This window comes from Eublepharis macularius, chromosome 10, assembly GCF_028583425.1.
Source record: "Eublepharis macularius isolate TG4126 chromosome 10, MPM_Emac_v1.0, whole genome shotgun sequence".
Taxonomy (NCBI): domain Eukaryota; kingdom Metazoa; phylum Chordata; class Lepidosauria; order Squamata; family Eublepharidae; genus Eublepharis; species Eublepharis macularius.
Genome location: NC_072799.1, coordinates 60,262,880 through 60,284,539, shown reverse-complemented (window position 1 = coordinate 60,284,539; position 21,660 = coordinate 60,262,880). Strand labels below are relative to the sequence as shown.

Here is a 21,660-nt window from a genome sequence, read left to right as displayed (position 1 = left end):
AGTCTATGTACATCCGTGGAACCTCAGTGTAGTACAAATAGGCTCCTTCTGAGGACTTATATTTTTGGGAATGTGGTCAGAGAGGGAAGGCTGATTCCCTAGCTAAATCATGGCCCAGCGCGCTTAGGAACTTGGTTTCCCAGTGTTATATTAGCCGTGCAAAGGTCAGTCAGGTCAGGAGAACCCTGATCCGATGCATGCCAGAGGTAACATTTAGTTTAGACCTTACAGAAATATCTTTTACTAGTGTAAATTATTTCTGAAGTCATGTTTTCATGGTTATGTGGTCACTGCTGTTCTTTATAATATTTCTAAAGTGCTTCTATGGACCTATTTTTTTGTTCTTGCTTCTTTAAGAAAATTGCTATGGATTTGAAAGGAAAATTGTTCTTTCTTTTTAATAACTATTAAAAATACTATCGCTGTATCATTTCAGCTCTTCAGGCATAGTAACATGAATATTGTATGATGTATCTGTCTTTTAATGCGCCTTTTTTGTCCTTTGAACATTCAGTATATTTTGTAGTATTTGGGATATATATGTGGTGTTTATCAGTTCATGTACATTACATGTACAGCAGATGGAATGTGCACCCAAAAAAGGTAAATCTGATTTTTTTCCAAATTGGAGAAAAAATTGGAATTCCCTGAATTTTGGCTATTTCCAACAAATTCAGTAATATTCAGTCATTGTTCTCTATGGGAAATCACTCTGGGGGCTATCCAGTGGGCAGGGGAGGCATTTTCAACCAAACTTCACCAAATTTGGAGGGAACCTACTCCTGACTGTATTCTAAAGACCCCCCCCCCCAAGTTTCAGGAAGATTGGACCCCAGGAACCAATCTTGAAGCCACTCCATTGTTTCCTATGGGAAAGATGCTAAAGGTGAGTCCCACTGCAGAAACACAGTGGGTCAAGGCTGCCATGGCCAAGGCACACTCCCATATACAAGCTGAGCTCATTCCAGAGAAAGCTCAACAGAAACAAACTGAAGCAAGGGACTGGAATTCCCCCCAGAACCAAAGTGAAGCAAGGGGACCAACATCACACCAGAGAATCATACCCATTTCATACAAACCAAATTGAAGTAAGCAACACTGTGGAAATTTAGCCCAGTACAACCAGTGTCATTCACAGCAGCCAGGCACTGGGTTCAGCCAGTGGGGGAACACCACAGAACAGAACCCAACCACAAGCACAAGACATTCCCTTGCTTATCATCAGGATTGTATTGGGATTTCAGAATCTTAGAATTTGAAGTTTCCTGCCTAACTGTAACAATGAACTGGTTCTGCAGCATGTATCCAAATTTAATTGATGAGCTTAGGCAATAATAATTTAACCTGTTTAGCTTATGGTACCTGTAAACAAAACAGCGCACAAGAAGAAAATTATTAATTAACTTCGCTTTGTAGCTTTCAGATTTGTAAAACACTTAAGTGTACCTTTCCACATTAAAAATGGGAGCCAATTGCAATAAAATATGGCACTAACATTTTAAGAACATTTTGGAAAATATTAGATGACTTTTGTTTACCTGTGTCTCAGACTTACTCTTAATGGAATATGACATGCTTCAGCTCTAATACTTAAGTCATTTACTTTGGAATATTTCCACTGAGTCCTGTTACTTCTTTCGTACATGTAGTGTTTTAGCGAAACTGGGATACTGGATCACAGGTATGCAGATATATCAGTTGACACTTAATCTCAACATGATTTGGAGCTTACTGTTTGAACAAACACAAATTTATGTTGTTAGCTGATTGCTCTTTCACAAAACTTACCACCAAATGATGATGATACTTGTGTGAAAAGGGCCTTGAATATGACGGAAATATCAGTACCAGATGATTTTCATGTGTTATATTACAGTAAATACTGTAAGTACGTAGTTGTATTTAACTCTTAAACACCAATTCAAGCAATAACCCAAACACCAGTGGTAAGGATCCTTGACTAGGTGATGAAGAACTACAGCAAAGTTGGAATAAATGAGATTTATTAATGGAGAGTCTTATAAATCAAAAGAGAATGGGAAGAGAAATTAGATTTGAGTGAGTGATTCCAAGAACTATCAGCAAATTGCTGCATTCAGACAAGAGATAGGATGATAAAATATAAGAGAATAAAAGAAGGCAGGCAAAGGTGGGGGAGAGGCACCAATCCCAAATACTTTAGAGAAGATTAGGTGGCCAGGCAGTCAGTAAATCAAAGGGAAAGTTGGGCTGTGTAATATGCACCAACAGGAGCATAAGCATGTCTCAAGATACAGGTGATCACAAAGCAGGCAAAAAAGCACTTTGGGAAAGGATAGTCTCTGCAGTTATAGGACACAGAAAGAGAAGATTATTTTATTCTTGATTTTGGAAACAACGGAATAAATAAAAAGACGATTGCATAAGAGGGATGACTATTCTAGGGAGTGGCAGTAAAATCAAACTCTGCAAAACATGAGGCTTTGAAGTCTGCTGAACCCAAATATGAGCATAGCTTTTGGGTGGGCTAATGGTGATAGGTAGGTAAGCTTTTGCCATGGGTAAATAGGAAGGCATGCTACAGTTGAGAGGGTAAATCTTTCTGAGGCAAAGGCACAGTGCTATCAGCAGAAAAAAAGATGAAAATAATATGTGCATACGCTGAAAGTTTGCAGCTCCAGCACTTAATAGTTTGACTCATGTCTTGTTCACCACTTGCAAGTAGGGAGCGATCATTTGGCGAGCTGTTCTGAGTTCCAGTGAATTTTTATATGTCCACTTCATATGATTATTCTGCTTTCTTGCACAATTATGCTGCTTCTTGTAGCAGCTGCTGCCTCCCTGCACCTGCCTGCCACTGCTTCCGTTTTTAAAAGGCACATAGCTAAGAGGGAAAAAAACCTCTGTTAATTGAGACTTATTAATTTGGTGTTCCTGAATGGTTCTTGCACATGTTGGAAAGCATAGTCAGCCTCCGTAGTCTCCATTTAAAAAAAAAAAATTGAAATTGGCAGTATTACGTAATTAAATGGTTTTTCCCATTAGACAATATTCTGGTGTCCTGGCATAATAATGCTAATTGGATCAAGTTATAGACAAAAAAGAGACGTATTCTTCCCCCATGTCAGTAAACGGAGGGGGAACAGCTATTAAGATACTGATTACAGTGTTATTTAGCATCAGCTACTAACCCCTGCCATCTTCCTCTGCCTTCAATTTTAAAAGGCACATAGTCACAAGCAGATGCTGCAGTGGTAATTGCTCAGGTACAAAGCTGGTCAAAATAAATGTCAACAGCCATTGAAGCAATCTGATCAGGATTGCACTTTGTGTTTAATCAAGGTAGTTAAGCAAGTTAATTTCATCAGCCAATTGTGTTTGTGTCAAAGTTTGCAGTTTGTGTAGTCACAACAAAGAGAAGGCCTGTAGTTTGTTACCCTGAACTCCCATTTTAATACTGAGACCTGTGCCCCCACCAGATGCATACTAATCCATAATAATAATGATAATAATAATAATAATAATAATAATAATACATAGTAATGCATAACATAATACTTATAATATCTAATATTGCAATAATACTTTATACCAGCCATTGTCCTGTCCTCATTGCCACATTTTCGAGGCTTTAAAAATGTTGTTTAAATCTCCACTGTACAGCTTATTTTCATTCTTCCCTTGCATGATCCTTGCATGTTGTATACAACGTGGAAATATGTTTTCATAAGTTTTTGTACAGAATCAGTATATACGTCCATGGTGTCTGTTAACAAAAGATGTCTGTTTGTAAATATTGTCTGAGTGAGCAGAAGAGGGTGCCACTGCCCGTACTAGTTATGGCATATTACATAACTAGCCCTGTGTCAAAAAGGGGCAATGTTTTTATGCACATTTGGCCTCAAAAAGATCTCTAATCACATAAAAATTTAAAAAACAGCCTTTCAGTTACAAAATTGCATATGTCTACCTAAAGTGCAAACCAGTCAACTATAGCAATGAAGGATATAGGAGGGTAAAGGAAGCAATTAAGAAATACGGTAGGAGGATGTTAGTGTAGTTTTAACCTAAGATGCTTCTTTCTAAGCAATAAGGATGTTTGATTTAAAATGTAGCTTTGTTTCTCAAAGTTTAAGGTTGCTCTTCCTTAAAACTTTAATAGCTTATCAAAATACCTAGAAGTAATAACATTGGTTCTTAACAGTTTGGGCAATTCAAATAGTTATGTCATTTTCTTTGCACTCTGAATTTTCTGGGTTCAGAACTATTCTGTGAGCATTTCAGGTTTGGCCCCATATTCCTGCTTCTTCATTTAAATATATACCTTTCGTTTAAATCTTCTAATAATGCACCTTTGTCTTTGAAGTCTCCAATTATAGTTTTCTATGATAAAAATACAGAGTCAGAAGAAAGACATTTGATTTTTGGAACTTAAGCTATGACTTGAGGGTGGAATTGAGTATTTCTGTAAAAGAACAGATCACCATACTTCAGTGACACTGCCCGCCAAACTGCATGAATCTCGAAAGCCCAATGGATGTTTGAACTCGTGTTTCTCAACTACTGAAAGAGACGTCCTTGTGGAAATTAAGAAGTGTTTTTGTAGTTTTATAGAGATTTGCAATGTGCATAGAGCGCCTCCATTCAAAGCACCCCTCCCTTCATAATTCCACTGGTCATGTTCAAGTGCTTCAGCATGCCTGATCAGTAAACTGAGGAATGTATCATTTTAAATTCCCTGGCGTGGTACAGGTGTGTGTGTTAGAAGTCCATGAGGCAGAATATCTTGCAAATCAAGACTATTAAACCATAATTCCACAACTTATGTTATGCTGACCTTGCATTTGTCAGCTTACTGAGCCAGGAGGTGAACCCCCTTTTGTGAATATTTCATCTGAGTAATATGCTTTTAATCCAAAAAGAGGGAAAAATCTTTTCTGAACTTTTAAAAACTTTATCTTGCAGTCCTGTTCATGTCACATACCATAGCCACTTTTGTATGTATTTCTTTATTGCAGGAGTACAAGAACCTCAACATGAGAAGATTATTACAGTATCTGCTAATGGAAGTATTCACAGCCCTAAGTTCCCATATACTTATCCCCGCAACACAGTACTGGTGTGGCGATTAGTAGCAAATGAGGAGAATGTGTTGATACAGCTCACTTTTGATGAAAGGTTTGGGCTTGAAGACCCAGAAGATGATATCTGCAAGTAAGTACTGTTCAGTTTATGCAAGCCTAAAGGAAGTGATGACGGATGTGCAGATCACAGTATGATCTGTCCTTCCAAACTCTTTGTTTAACAAACCTTCCCATGCTGCACATTCTGTAGCTTTTACAAAGTGTATGTAACTTGTTGTAAAGGGTCGTTTTTGTCCAACATTTCCTGAAAAGCATAATTGTAGCCTTAATAGCAGAAACAAATGTTACCTTCTTTAGAGGAATGAGTTTTCATTAAATGAGAGACCATCGAGTGATTCAGGATAGAACAAATATAAAGGACAAAAGTATATTAAATAATAATAACAACAACATTCGATTTATATACCACCCTTCAGGACAACTTAATGCCCACTCAGAGCGATTTACAAAGTATGTTATTATTATCCCCACAACAAACACCCTGTGAAGTCGGTGGGGCTGAGAGAGCTCCGGAGAGCTCCGGTTTTCTTTAACCACTGCAGTGTATTCTTTTTAGAATTCAGATTTACCTGAACAACAATGAAACCATGACACCAATAAGTATCAATAAGAACTCGCATAAAAGCCAAGATGAAATATTTATTTACTTACTCTCTGCCTTTCTTGCTGAGACTCAAAATAAGAAACAATACAATAGACAGTATAATATATGACATGAATAATGGGACAACTGGATTTCAAAAATTACAAAGTACTGTAGTAGAAATAAGATTATATAAGTAATAAACATCACCATAAGTTACAACCATGGTAAAAATACAGAACTCTTCACCGGCAGATGTCTGAGGAAATAAAAATATTTTTATGTGTCTCTCAAGACTCAACAGATTTGTCATCAGTAAAAGAGGTTTATGGAAGGAATATCGTAGATGAGGAGCTACTACAAAATGAAAGCCCCATCTCTGGTAGATGTTTTCCTTTCCTCCAGAGGTGCAACATGCTAAACAAAGAAGATCTCAGCTTCTGGACATATGAGAGTAGAAAATCCTTGAGATATCCTCATCAGACTTCTTAGTGCTTTAAAAATAAGAACCAGTACTTTAAATGAGTGTATGCTAAAAAATGAACTGGCAGCCATTTGGAGTATATGATTTGTTAACATTTTTAGATTATTTATCCAAAGTTGATTCAGGAAAATGTGGATGGTAGTTGGGAGAATTCCACAGGGAATTAGGCATATCTTAGTCCTATTTTTTATTTACATTATTTATCGTCTGCCTTTCTCACTGAGAATCAAGGCAGATTATCCAGTGTCAGTCAATGCAATTAATGACTGGGACATTCAGTAAACAATACAGTAGGGTATGGATTGCAGAAATGCAATACAGAGCTAGAACAATGCTAGAACAAATTATAAGTAATTAGTACGTTATATTAAATGATGCAGAAGCTATCCAGTAGGAGCATACCTACAGCAACATATGGTACACAGTAGTCTACTATCTCTGTCTCTTTACCAAATCATCTCTTTGAGCCATTTCCTTACAGTACAGCCCTATTACTTGTGTAAAAAAGCTCTCCTGATTAATTTAGTTTTGCATAGTTTATGGAAAGCCAGGAGATTGGGAGCCTTCCTGACTTCATCAGGCAGTCCATTCCATAAGGTGGGGGCCACAACAGAGAAAGCACATGTACAGATAACTGTTGATTCTTCCCAGTTTCAGGGTGGTACCTGCAGAAGGCCCTGTTCAGGTGAGTGAAACCTCTGTGGAAGAGCATAGGGAGAAAAGTGGTCCTGTAGATTTGAGGTACCATGGCCATGAAAGGCTTTGTATACGATTTTTATTTTATTTATTTATTATTTCATATTTTTATCCCACCCTCCCCGCAAGCGGGCTCAGGGGAGCTAACAACATTTAAAAACAATTTAAATGTCAGGCTATGGAAAACAGGATACGTTGAAGCCGATTCCCCCCTTGCAGCAAGAAATCCAAGCTCTCTTGAATCAAGGTTTTTTATTGGGAAACCATAACTAAAGCATATATATGTCCATAGATTACACAGAAGCAAAATAAAGCGTCTGGCTGTACACAGAACTCTTGCTGAGAATGACGTATGGAATGCTTGCTACAAAGTTCCAGTCCCTCCTTGTGAGCCCCCACCCTCAGTGCCCAACCAGCTGGGCATAGTCAGTGGGAGAGTAGGCAGGAACCGTCTCAAGGCCTCTGTGGCGAGCCATCCGAGATAAGCGTTCTGTCTTCCCAGGAGCTGGACGGCCTGTGTGAAAAACTACACACACACACACATACAGAGGATGATTGCAAATCAAGTGAAGATGGGGGGACTGTGGGCAACAGACCTGACATTAAAAACATTACATCTGTATAAATATTAAAACACCATTTAAATAGCGATATTTTGTATTGTGCGGCGGCAGCATCAGGAAGACTTACAATATTTTGCATGCATACTGAGGTGGACAGTTTTTCACGGGGGGTGTTAAATTTCCTTTCCCCCCCCAGGCCGGCAGAGGCCCAACCTTAGCCATGAGCCTGGTGGAACAACTCTGTCTTACAGGCCCTGGTCTCAGTAGATGGAGCGTTCCACCAGGTAGGAGCCGGGACCGAGAAAGCCCTGGATCTCGTCGTGACCAGGCGGGCCTCCTTGGGACCAGGGACCATTAAGAACTGTTTTTCTCCCAATTGGAGAGTCCTCCGGGGAATATATAGGGAGAGACAGTCCCACAGAGATGCTGGCCCCAGTCCTCATAGGGCCTTATAGGTCAATACCAGAACCTTGAATCTGATCTGGTACTCTACTGGCAACCAATGCAGGTCGTGTAGTATCGGTGTTATATGTGCTCTACTTGGCGTTCTCATAATAACACATGCCACTGCATTTTGCACCAGCTGTAATCTCTGGGTCAAGCTCAAGGGCAGTCCCACGCAGAGCGAGTTACAGTAGTCCAACCTCGAGATGACCGTTGCCTGAGTCACTGTAGTTAAGTCACAGGTTGACAGGTAAATGACAAGTTGTTTGGTCTGCCGCAGATGGAAAAAAGAGGACCTAACAACTGCTGCAACCTGTGTCTCCATTTTTAAGGAGGCATCCAGGATCACCCCCAGGCTCTTGACCCTCGGAACTGGCACAAGCTGTGCCCCATCGAGGGCTAGGAGCCGGAGTCCCGAACCTAGTCCCCCCTGGCTCAAGTTCAGGACCTCTGTCTTTGTTGGGTTCAGGCAATACCTGGAATTGAGCTCAGATGGGTAGCCAGTGGAGTTACTGCAGAATGGGACTAATATGCATGTTCCACCTAGCTTCTGATATGCAGCATTCTGCACCAAGTGGAGTCTCCGAGTTGACTTTAAGGAGAGACCTATGTAGAATGCATGACAGTAGTCTAGTCTTGATGTTACCATGGCATGAATCCAGGTGACCAAATTAACCATGTCAGGGTAGGGGGCCATCTTCCAGGCTAGACTGTGTTGGAAGAAAGCATTTTTTGCAGCTGCAGGAACTTGCTTATCTAGCAGCAACGCTATTGTTTTAGGAAGCTCAAGCGTGTACAATATTCTCTGGATTTTTTTTTTGCTGATTGTGTTTTGAATCTTTTAAATGGAACAGAGTAGATTCAGGTAAACATTTTTTTTACTAAGTAACATTGTGAGTTGACATCTTCTCTGCATTTCTCGCAGAACTGAATTAGTGTGTCTGCCAATATATTATGATTAGTACAAAATATAATGCCAAAATAGAATATAATATATTTCTTGCAGTCTTAAATTCTGCATGCAGGTGAGAAATTTTTTAAGTGCTGATACCTGCTGCTGTATAAATGGCATATTCCACAACGACTTGCTTTCTCTTCTCTTTACAGTTTTTGTAAACACAAAATTAGAGGAGCTAAAGCCCTGTCTAAAAGAAACAGTGCCCTTTCTAGACTGCTTTGGCCTTTGAGGAGGGACTTATTGAGGCCAGGCCCAGAAGCAAGCATGGAACAACTTGCTACCATGAAACTTGAATGATTCACCCAGGCCCAGCTGCTTGCGAATGTTCAGCAGCAGCATTGTAGTGGTTAGGGTTTCAGACTGAGATCTGGAGTCCTAGATTTGAATCCCCACTTTGCTGTGGAAGCCCATTGGGTGATTTTGGGCCAATCACACACACTTAGCCTAACTAAGGGTTGTTGTGAGAATCAAATGGAGGGGAGGAGAATAATGTACACTGCCCTTTGGGGAGAAAGGGGGGATATAAATGAAGCAAATATAGCTGAAGATGAGGGGACAGATAAAAGGTAGGTTGACAGTGGGAAGGAGAGAAGAAGCAGGGAAAGGTGAGGATATGAGGGCTACTAGGAGGAGGGAAAGAGGAAATAGCCTGAGAGAGAAATACAGGGGAAAGTGAGGTTCCACGCTCTCCCCTGTTAGTCCTTGCAGGTACTCCAACATGCAACTGAGCCAAAGTTTTCTCCAGGGAGAGACTGCCAGGAGGAGGGAAGAAGGGAATGGTGAAGATGGGGATGGATAATGGTAGGTTGTCTGTCAGGTGAGAAGGAGAGAAGGAAACAGGAAAATGAGAGGCTGTGGAAGTTTTCTTAGGGAAGGGAAAGAGCAAATATTTCTGTAACCTGTTTTGTTCAAGGAACAACATCAAATAAATAGATATATTTAATTTGAGACCTGGGACAGTTCATGTCTATGGCAATGTGATCCCACTTTGTGACACTTGCATTTATAAAAATAACAATGAACAAACTTGGAAAAAAGAAAACATCTTATTGGGAACAATACAATAATAAAGCATATACAACAGCAATCATGTAACAAAACAGGCCTGTTTTACTCAAGCAGACCCAGGTTTCAGTCTTTCTGACATCTAGCCAGTCTCTTGAAATGCAGCAACTTGTAGCTGTGCTCTGCGTTGGGATGCCTTCCGTTCTTCACAGGAGTCTACAACATGAATAGAGAGTTCATAGAATAAGATTCTCCCCCACAAGTCCTTGCTGTTCTCCCTTGTTATTTTATACTGTTTTCTTATGAGCTGTGTTATATGCTTATTAGACAAGAAATGGGCTGTAGTCTTGGTCACTTGATACCATAACATCAGGACGGGCACGAAGCAGGTGTACAGGGCCTCTTTATTGCAGTTGAACCAGATTCAAGGAGAAGGAGCACACATGAGAGTTAAGGAAATTATTTCAGACTTTGAGTCTAGGAAAAATCCCTCTTTGATGCTACTTCAAAGGGTGTTTTGTGGTGCCTAGCCAATTTTGTAAAAAACATGTAGTAAAACCAAAGCTGAAGGTTTGGCCAGTGGATGACATCAAGATCCACAATAAAATCTTTGAAGTTGCCTGTGCATAATGGAAGATTCCATTTTAATTAGTATTTTACATTTTAACATTCAAATGGTGACAGAACTTTGCCATAGATCACCTTAGTCATGTTGTAAAATATACATGAGCTTTCTTTTCCCAGCCTTTGGTGGGTAGCTGTTTTACCGCAGCAGTGAGTAGAAGGCCCTGGATGTTTCTAGTTCCATTTTGGTATCCATTCAGCACAGTCCTAAGCCAAATTACACTCTTCTAAGTCAATTAAAGTCAAGGGCTTAGAGGGTAATTAGTTACGATTGTGCTGATAATTTTACAGAACAGACACTATCAGTGCAATCCTAAACAGACTCCAGTCTAAGCCCACTGAATTCAATGGGCTTAGGCTGGAGTAACTCTGCATAGGCTTACACTGTATGAAAGATGGAAAGTGACTGGCATGCATCTAGTAGAATCAGACAACACAACATCAGAGACAGTCTTGCTACCATTTCTAAATGGAAGGTCCGTTCTAATTATCTGTTTACTATTTAGGAACCTAAATCTGTCCCTTTTCTTTAGACTCCTAAATAGAAAGTGGTATAAATAGGGAATAGAGAATATATAATCTGGCCTGGTTGCACAACTGCAATAGGATCATATTTAGCTATTATTTGGTGGAAGAGCAGGATCCAGAGTAAATTGGCAGTTTCCACAAATTCTGTCTTCCTGCTTTTTTATGCCATTCCTTAGGGTTTTGCTCCCAAAAGCAGCATTTCAGGGAGATCAGTGGGCTGCAGTGGGAGGAGAATGGCAGGGAAGCTCCACCAAACTGATGGAAAATTTAGTCTGAATCAGTCCTGTTAGTGCCCTAAATGAGTACCGTAAGATAAAGAGAAAAATTAAGAAAATGAACATAACTAAAGTATAAACTTGCCCAATTGAAAACAGGTGGTATCTGGAAAAGATAAACTTCAGTGGAATAAACAACTTGGAACAATAGTAAGAATGAAAAGACATAAAGGAGGAGGTATCTGAGAATATTACGTTGCAGGTGGACTACATTTTAAGGGTATCTCTAGAAAGTTGTTCAGCTTGTTTGTAGATTTTTACTTTTATACTTGTTTGCATAAGGAACTAACTAGCTTAATGGCAAAGGCCAAATGAATAGCCATTAGGTGGTGGTATTGAAGGAAAAAGGAGAAAGACTAGTTGTCCAAGCACTCTTGTTGCCAAGGCATCTGGGATAAGATTTGGATCCTCTACTCTTTTTCCAGTTGCAATCATCCATTGCACAGGTGGTCCTCTGCTGTGGTCCTGGGTCGAGGCACTTTCTGCTTACATAAGGCACAGCATTCTGCATGTACAGAAAATACAAAGCACTGGAGGCCTGCACTGCACAAGTGGAAGAAAAGTACAAAATCCATGCCTGTGTTCTGTGCCTTAAGGCAGATCTTTGCATCTATAGTTCTGAACATGGCACTACTTCACAGTTGCCCATGGTACATTTGCAATGCGCATTATCAACTCTTAACTTAAATACTGCACTAGTTACCTGAGCAAGTGGACTGATTCAGAAGCTAACGTACAGTCTTCTAATGTGTACTTCTCAGCCACTTACTAACTATCATCTCAATATTCTAACATATCCTAAATCAACTTCAGTTGTTTCTCTCCAGAATTTCCTTTTTAACAGTAAAAAATCTCTCTCAAATTCCCTAACAAATTCTCTTCAGCCTCTTGTTACTGAGCTACAGTCTCTCCAGCTTCTCTTTCTCAAAAGATTCTAAAAGGAATCTCCCTACCTGGTTGCAAGGCTGCCCATTTAACCCTTCCTATACCCGTTCTTTTCCTCCAGTAATCTTCTGTGTTAACATTTTTAAGTTGCTTAATCACAGAAGTACAGAGAATCTTGACTATTAAAAAAAAAAGCATGGCAACATAAGAAAAAGTAGGAGGTACTAATATGGAAATACATTCAGGACTTGAGCTGAGAAGGGAGGAATACTGGCATGTCTTTTTAAAGGTGCTGTTGTGAAGAATCTGTAGCAGGGAAAGGACATCATTTGCCCTGCATTTTCTGGCAGCTGTTAAGCAACTTTACTTGCAACTGACATTTTAACAGTAATTCTTTTTTATAGTCTTTTATAGTTGCTTCTTAAATAGTGAACCAAGTCTCTTTCTGACATCAGATATGTTGCTTCTCCTTTGAAGTGTGTACTTTCACAATGGAAAATGATTTGCTTAGCTTTTGAATTTACTGAGTAAGTACAATGGGGTGGTGAGTTATAAAACATAATAAATACTCAAAGCATCAGGATATCTGAGGTTCACTGTAGCAAACTATTATAAAAAACATATGAGCCAAGTCCTTCATACTGCATACATCAGTATGTGTCTAAGTGTCTCAATAGGATCATAAATTAGAAAGCTATTTTTCTTTTCCCCCTCTCCTTATTGTTGACTGAAGATAGGGCTAACATACCCATTATTCACAATGGGTGCTTTCACAAGATCTGGCATCTTTACAAAAATATTGAAGACCAGACTGCACAATTCAGTGGTAAATCCATGATTTGATGCACCAACTTATTTTTAACCAGGTACTGCTGTGGAGGAGCAGATGCTAATTTGATTGAGGAAACCGTGCTGGGATTGTAGAAGAATTTAAATTCTTCCCTGAGTCTAAGTAACTGAAGCTTCTGTTTACACTATTGGAAAAATATAGGCACAATGTAGGTGTCTACATTTTTTTCATAATGAAAAACGTATCCGCTTGAATGGAATTATTTATATTGAATGGGACTTTTCCCACATCACTTAGTAGTCCACTCTATAGTTGCATTTAGTTTTTTTAAAAGTCAGTTACAGATCTTCCAATGCAACATATAGTTTGGTCTTGAAACATATCTTCCAGCAGTCTCTCTTCTATGTCCTTATAGCAGTTGCTCTTCAGCACTAAGTTAAAGACTTACAGGATTTCAGATGGTAAGTGAGAAAACATTTAGTTAGCAATAGTATGAGTTTCTCAAAATGTATGGGGAGCTACTTGTGGTAGCAAAGCAACCAAGGTGGAGTATGTGTTCTATCTACTATCTATTAGAGCAGGGGTGGGCAAATTGCGGCCCGCGGGCCACATGCGGCCCGATACAGTTTTTTTTGTGTCCCGCCAAGACAGTAGAAAAGTGTGATAGGGTACATTTGTCTCATTAAACTGATTCTAAAATTATATGTGCTTGCAGCTATAGATGATATGAAATTAGCACAATAAATAAATTGAATAAAACTACCACTATTTTATTTAATTTATATTTATTGATTTCTATGATACAATTTATACCTTTTCTGAAATGCAAAGTTAACTAATGAATGCAATCATTTTAAAAGGTGCGGCCCTCCGCTAACCTCCGCTCCCACAAAGTGGCCCCCGAGCCAAAACAATTGCCCACCCCTGTATTAGAGGAATAAAAAAGTTTGCCTGCTCTTGAAAAGTGGGGAAATGCCTGCTCATATCCTCTTTATCTTTTTTTAAAAAGAATTAGGGTCATTATAGATGCATTATGTGAAGAGTTCTGTTCATGAGATAGGTGACATGTGAGAAACTCACCGTGGGAATGCTGAAGACAATAGAATCTAGAAGTGGTGCAGTGCAAGCAAGTGGAGCATGACAAGAGAGGAGGAATGATACAGGCCGTGCTTCTAGAGTTTTCAAAGAACCACAGCTTAGTCTGAAGAAATAATAATAACACTTTTCCAAGTTTTAAACCATAATTGTTTACAAATTCAGGCTTTCTAAACCCGTTACCCTGTTTCTTGCTCTGCAGAATATTAAGTCCAACAGAAATTCAGGCTGATTGGTACTCTGGTTTTTCCTTGTTACTCTTAAGGAGTTGTCCAAATCTCTGCTTCCTGACAAATTATTTGTTTATATGATTTATAGTCTGCCTTTCTCACTGAGAGTCAAGGCAGATAGTGTATGTTAATATGATCAACAGCTGGGACATACAGTAAACAATGCAATAGGGTATGGATTGCAGAAATTTGAAAACAACAACAACAATCTGATACAGACTGAAACAGTCCCCGTCGCTTTACCAGAGCATGTCTCTGAACCATTTCCTTATGGTACAGCTCTATTGCCTGTTTTAAAAAGGCCTCTTGAATAATTCAATTTTACATAGTTTACAGAAATCTAGGAGCTTTCCTGACCTCATTGGTTAGGCCATTTCATAAGGTGGGGCCATCACAGAGAATGCACTTGTACAGACAACTGTTGATCCTGCCCATTTGCAGGGTGGCATAAGCAGAAGGGCCTGTTCAGATAAATGTAGATATGAGGGACTAAAGCCATGAAGGGCTTTGTATGTGATAGCCAAAACTTTGAATTGAGTCCAGTAACTGATGGTTAGCCAGTGGAGTGACTGAAGAATGGGAGTATTATGTATGCTTCTCATAGCGCCTGATAATAATCGAGCTTCTGCATTCTGCAACAACTGGAGTCTCTAAGATGACTTTAAGCAGAGACTTATGTAGAGTGTACATAGTTTAGTCTCCATGGCATGGATCCAGATGATCAGATCAGGTAAGCTAGACTGTCTGAAGAAGGCATTTTTTATATCTGCATTAACTTGCTTTTCTCATAGCAGTGCTGGATCCAGTATAACCCCTAGGCTCTTAATAAAGTCTGCAAGGATCAACTCAACCTCATCAAAAGTGGGGAGCACAGAACCAAACTACACGAGACCCCAGACATGTGTTCTTCATGGGTCTGGTCCCGCAAGGTTCCCTGGGTAGTGTAGTCTTACAAAGAACAGCCACTCAATGTGATTCTACACTATATTTGATTCTATATACTATATTTGAATCATATATCCTATATATGATTCAAATATGAAAATTTTAATATATTTTTAACTTATTGTAATCTGCCCTGAGCCCTTCGTGGGGAGGGCGGAATAGAAATGCAAAATAAATAAATAAAAATAAAATAAATAATTCTCTGCTGAGGGAAGAGCGATGGGAGGAATTCTCTCTCTGTCTCTTGCAAAAAGCCTCAGCTTGGGTTTTCCTCTGGGAGCTCGGGGTGGGGGGGAGGAAACATAACAGGAGGTAGGAAGTCCAGGGCAGCTTTTTGCAAGAGAGAGGGGGAAAGAGAATTCCACCCCCCCACACACACACCTCCCCAGCAGTGAATCGCATCATGGATTCTCTCTCTTGCAGAAAAGCTGCCCTGTATTTCCTAGCTCCTGTTATGACATCCCCCCTGCCCCTGAGCTCCTGGAGGAAAACCTGAGCCACAGCTTTTTGCAAGAAATGGAGAAAGAATCCCTCCCCTCGCTCTTCTTTGCACTATCACCACTGCTTCATACATCATCCTGTGGGTTCAGTTGCATGCTTGATCAGATTCAGCAGTCTTTCTAGACATCTTCCAGACCTCTTTAGGTCATACAGTGCCATGGTAAACTATGGGGCTGGCTTCCCATTAGAGAGGTCAACAAGAAGTATTCTTATCAGTGGCTTCAAGGAGATTCATGTTCTAAGCTCCCACTGTAGCCCCAACAGAGAATGTGTTTGGGATCCTAAAATCCCCCGGACTATTTTGGAATCCAGAGGGATCTATGATCCTCTTTGGGTGGACCATTTTAACTGGTCCCCCTTTTGTGGGGCATCAGGATCATATTCACGCTTGCCTTCAGTAGATAATGGTCAAAGCATGGTTCAGTCTGAATCTCCGTTCCCAAAAGACCTTCCCCTCAAAGTGCAAAAGATTAAATCCAAGGTATGGCCTCTTTCATGTGTTGGTTCTGTCATGATTTGAAAGAGACCGAAGGCAGCCAAAGAAGTTTTAAAATCCTGTGCTATTTCTGGCAAGAAGTATTCAGCATAAATGTTGAAGTCACCCAGAACAATCAGTTTAGGTATTTACAGCACCACATCTGAGAGCACCTCTGCTAACTCAGAAAGGGTGCTTACTGGGGAAATAGATGGTCTGTGAACAAGCAGAAAACCTGATCTATCCATAGTTCCCAATTTAAAGAGCATACAATCAGTGCCAGCTATAGTTTATACCCAAAGTCTGTGAAAGGTGAAAAATTCACAGAGGATAATAGCAGACTTCAGTTCATTGTGGTTGGCCCAAGAACAAATTTGTTATATGATAAAAGTTTCTCCCATGTTGAAGAGATACAGCAGTAGTTCTCTAGTGCAGTCAAAGATGTACACCCTTGTAAGTCTGTTGAAGTCAAATGGCTTAGAAGGATATTTGCTTATGTAGTGATGCACAAGTTGCAAAATTCTGTTTCTTTAGTCCCCCTACCCCCCCCCCCCGATGATTCTTTTATGCTGCTCTTGTGTTTCTTCTCAGTGATATATTTTTGAAAAATAGCTTGGTTTATATATATATATTTTGATAAAATGCATTCCTTTATTTGAAGTGAGTTTCCTCAGGGTTCTCACTGTCTCATTGTAATATGCAATAATATTGCTTCAGATATTGGTTGGTCATTCCTTTATTTGATTAATGGCTCAGAATGGCTGGCTGACGTTTTTCCATTGGGCAGTAATTGCTCAGAACAGTTGTAGGTGCAGAGAAAGAGCATTAGAGTAACAGCTATAATTGCTAGTTAGAGCAAAGTTAATCATATTGGGATACTTTGATTAAAAATTGTTGGTGCTTAAAAGGAAATGGGTAGATTTCTGCAAGAACAAAAAGAGAAATCTTAAATGGCATCAAAACATCATTAAGGTATCAGAGAGTGTTTTAACTTTGGTTTACAAGTAAATTAACATATTGAGGACTCTGGAGAGCACATTACACAGGAGCTCAGTGACACCTTAGAGACTTACAACATTTAATCCAGAATAAACTTTTGTGAGCAGCTCACTTCAAGTGAGTTCTGACGCACAAAATCTTATGCTGGAATACATTTGTTGGTCTCTAAAGTGCTATTGGACTCCACTTTAATTCTGCTGCAACATAACAACATGACTATGCCTCCGGAGAGGACGTGAATTTTGTTTTTAAATAAATATTTTCCCCCAAGGCAACTGGTCTGAGAAAATAGTAATGATAGCAATAGTAATGTCACTGAAGGTTAGATTATTTGTACTGAAAAAAAGCTCTCAAAACGTGATTGCATTGCAGGTTGAGCTTTTTCTGCATGTGCACATAGGGATGTGCACCTGCTCCTCTCTTTAGATTCTCTAAACTCCTACAGATAATTAACCCTGAACATAGTTATCTCTGAACAATTAGCACCCACTGAGAAAACATCAGCCACCCAGTGAGCCATTAACCTAACAAAGACATGGCCAGACAATATCTTCAGCAATTACTGATCACACTGGACCATTTGGCATGAGCCCCTGTGAAGACAATAAGTTCATAACGAGTCACAAAAGAAATAAACAAAGACAATAAAGGGATTTTTAAAAAGCAGATAGGGAAAACACATAATGGAAAAAAGGATAGAGAAATGCTTCTGTTCAGACTTTGACAAACAATCAACCAAGTTTTAACTCTCTGTAGGTTTATATGGACCTAGATTTGGCTCAGTGGCTTTTACATGTAAAAGATCCCTGGTTCAAATCTCAGAATTTCTAGCTAAAGGATTTTGGGTAAGCCACGTACCGGGGCCAGAGTTTGCGGGCCCCAGGCAAGGGGCAAAGACAGGCCGGTTCCCTTACCGGCCGGCTCCTTTACACAGCTCCCACGGCTGTGCAAGGAACCGCGAGTTTTAAATTCCCAGCTGGCTAATCAGATTGGGCCAGTTGAGCAAAGGAGGATGAGACTCAGTCCCCTTGACCTGAGAGGTGAAGTTTCCTTTCAGGTCCACTCTCCAACTATTTAGGGAGGAGCTGGATGGGGCCATTCAACAGTTGGGCTTCAAACAGAAATCCCTCCCACCCACCTCTTTTTTTTTTTATAGTTGATAGCTATTGGTTTGGTTGGCTGGGTTTTACATTCAGGGTAGTATAACTGGTTCAAAAAAGGGTTTTTTAAAAAAACTTACAGTAATGTCTTTCCATGCACAACTTTGGGGGGTAATTGCATTTCAGTCTGTTTAAACACAGGGTTATGTGTTGGATTGGGTTGTTACTATAATGTTACCTTTGTCACAGCTTTTGGCTGGCGGTTTTGGCGTTGGGCACAGATCCCCTTTTCAGGGGAAAGAGGGCCTGTGTACACAGTTTCTCCAGAGATGGGGATCCCCATAAGGGATTTTGGACCAAGCATGGCATGTCAATTCCAGCTCAGAGGCTGCCAGAGCATTCCTGCTTCCAGGAGATGGGGGAACCACATAGAGGCTACCACGCATTGTGGATCCCACTAACTGTCATCCTGTGGTTTTCCCTTTCAGCAGGCAGGCTGAAGGGGTGAGGGGGTGATCGGCTGATCTGGGAATCCACACTTTATGCAGAGCCAACACTCCTATCACTGTAACTAATAAGGTTGTGGCTTCTTTTCTCCATGAAGTGTTTCATGCATATTTGTTGCCTGCACAAGCACCCTCAGCCCTTCGAGCTGGTCCCGAAAATAGCATTACAAATACCTTCTGTCTGCTTGAGACCTTGAAGAGCTGTTCCTGATCAGAGTAGACTGTTACAGATTGGCCGATGATTGTCTCAGTGTAATGCAGCTTTAACATGTTTGGGGTAGACTATGGTTCATTGGTAGAGGACTTGCTTTGCCTGTGGAAGAGACTCATCACCTCCAGTTAAAATGATTAGATAGTAGGTGATGATAAAGATCTCTTCTTGGGACCTGAGAGAACTGCTGCCTATTAGAGTAGAGAGTACTGAAGAACAGTCTGATTCTGTAGCCCTCTGCACATGATCCATACGTATATTAAATCAGTGTGAGTGTAAAGGAGGAACATGCACAAAAATTTGTCCTCCTTTCGCACGATTGAAGGAGCATGAGCACAGCATTTACATGTGGAGCAAGTGTTTGAGTGTAGGCTCTTTCCCTGCAATCAGGAGTGCTGTTCTTGAGATGTTTCTTAAACAGGGAGGAATAATTTCTTTGTGCACTGACACTGTGCTCATGAGCTGGAGATCTGTGCACTGATGTTTGTGCTTGCAACCTCTTTGTACGCATTGGTCCAGTGCACATAAAAGTTGTGTGTAAACAGTTTCACATATTCCACCATTCAAAAGAAGCTTTTTACATAACTGATGAGCATGATAATTTCTTTTGTATATTTATTCTTCTTGGCTGTAGAATTCAAACCAAGAAGTGCTTATGGAAACAAAGACGCATATTCTTGTGGAGATGGCATCTCCTGACAAGCTAAAGAACTCCTTAGGCTTTACAGAGCAAACCTCCAAGGTTAAAGAATGTATATACATGTTTTCACAGCAAGGCAAAGTTGGCTGAATTCAAGTTCAAAAGAATTTACAGAATAAAGAAAACCACGTTTCATCTGGAATGTTTTGCCTGAGTTCTTAATTGTCATGTATGGGTCTTAGAACTTACTCAGTTACAAGGCACTCTATTATCTACTTTAAACTGATTTTTTAAAAAAAATTGGTGCAGATATTAGATATTTCGTCTTTATTTCCACCACCAGTCACAATACTGATTTCAATTCAGTTAACACTGGAAATAAGTTCAGGTGGATAGCTATGTTGGCCTGTAGTAGAGATGTACAACAAAATAGAGCAACACGGTAATGTAGTTGTCACAACAGAGAATCTCCCGTGTGGTATTATGTCTTCACAATTGTTTTAATAAAGGATATATTAATTGAGTACTGTTTCACAAATTTGTTTATACAGAATAAGGGATGTAATAAACAATTTGTATATTCTTTTGTTTCTCTTGACACAACCATATACTACACCATATATTGCAACCTCCCTAGACCTCAATTATACAGGCATCTTATGCGTTCTAAAAACAATTCATTAAAGTGTCCCGTGCTCAAAGTGCTATCATAGATGTTATTAAAGTGCAATTGCTTTTGGCATCCTATGACACTATTTCTCATATAGAACTCGATTTGCCTTGCATACAGGTACAATACAGGTACAGTATAAGGGTAATTCCAGACACTGTGAATGTCACAGATCAAAAAGACCTATAATCATAGGTACACGTAGTTGGTTCTGTGACTGCATTCTCTAACGGACGGTCCAGATCCTTGTAAGGTCCGTTTCCAAGCTTCTTTCTCAAAGAGCACAGATGTCAAAGATTCATCATAGTTAACCTTCCATATCCCTCTTTGATTTGTCAAATTGGAAGTAATTGGAAGTAATTGACAAATCAAAGAGGGATATGGAAGGTTAACTATGATGAATCTTTGACATCTGTGCTCTTTGAGAAAGAAGCTTGGAAACGGACCTTACAAGGATCTGGACCGTCCGTTAGAGAATGCAGTCACAGAACCAACTACGTGTACCTATGATTATAGGTCTTTTTGATCTGTGACATTCACAGTGTCTGGAATTACCCTTATACTGTACCTGTATTGTACCTGTATGCAAGGCAAATCGAGTTCTATATGAGAAATAGTGTCATAGGATGCCAAAAGCAATTGCACTTTAATAACATCTATGATAGCACTTTGAGCACGGGACACTTTAATGAATTGTTTTTAGAACGCATAAGATGCCTGTATAATTGAGGTCTAGGGAGGTTGCAATATATGGTGTAGTATATGGTTGTGTCAAGAGAAACAAAAGAATATACAAATTGTTTATTACATCCCTTATTCTGTATAAACAAATTTGTGAAACAGTACTCAATTAATATATCCTTTATTAAAACAATTGTGAAGACATAATACCATACGGGAGATTCTCTGTTGTGACTGTAGTAGAGATGGGCATGAACTGAAATACGAACCAAAGTTCGTGACGAACCGGGCCGGTTCATGGTTTGCGAACCGGCCGTTCATCAGAACCTATTTCTGACGAACCACCATGAACTTTAGGCTGGTTCATTTGGTTTGTTTTTTGGTTTGTCACTGCAGACAGCCTGGCGCTGATCGATCAGTTTCCTAGGCAACAGGAGATGGACTTCCTGCAGACCTTCTGCTGACCCAGAAGTGGCCTTCTGCTGGCCTGAAAGTGATGATTTGCTGACCTGGATGTGACATTTTCACGAACCAAACCAACCAGTTTGCGAACCAGGGCAGGTTCGTGAAAGTTTGTGGTTCATGTTTTGTGAAATGTGACGAACCATAAACAGCACAGTTTGTTTTTTCCAGTTCGTGCCCATCTCTA

The 21,660-nt window shown here is 39.9% G+C and overlaps 1 protein-coding gene across 1 annotated transcript in view; it reads left to right on the top strand.

Moving 5' to 3' along the window:
* The window catches only part of PDGFC (platelet derived growth factor C), a 166,102-nt gene that overhangs the window by 87,272 nt on the left and 57,170 nt on the right, over window positions 1-21,660 (top strand). Inside the window, exon 2 of the mRNA XM_054989483.1 lies at window positions 4,998-5,193. Within this exon, the coding sequence (XP_054845458.1) occupies window positions 4,998-5,193 (196 nt within the window). The remainder of the gene's footprint in view (window positions 1-4,997; window positions 5,194-21,660) is intronic.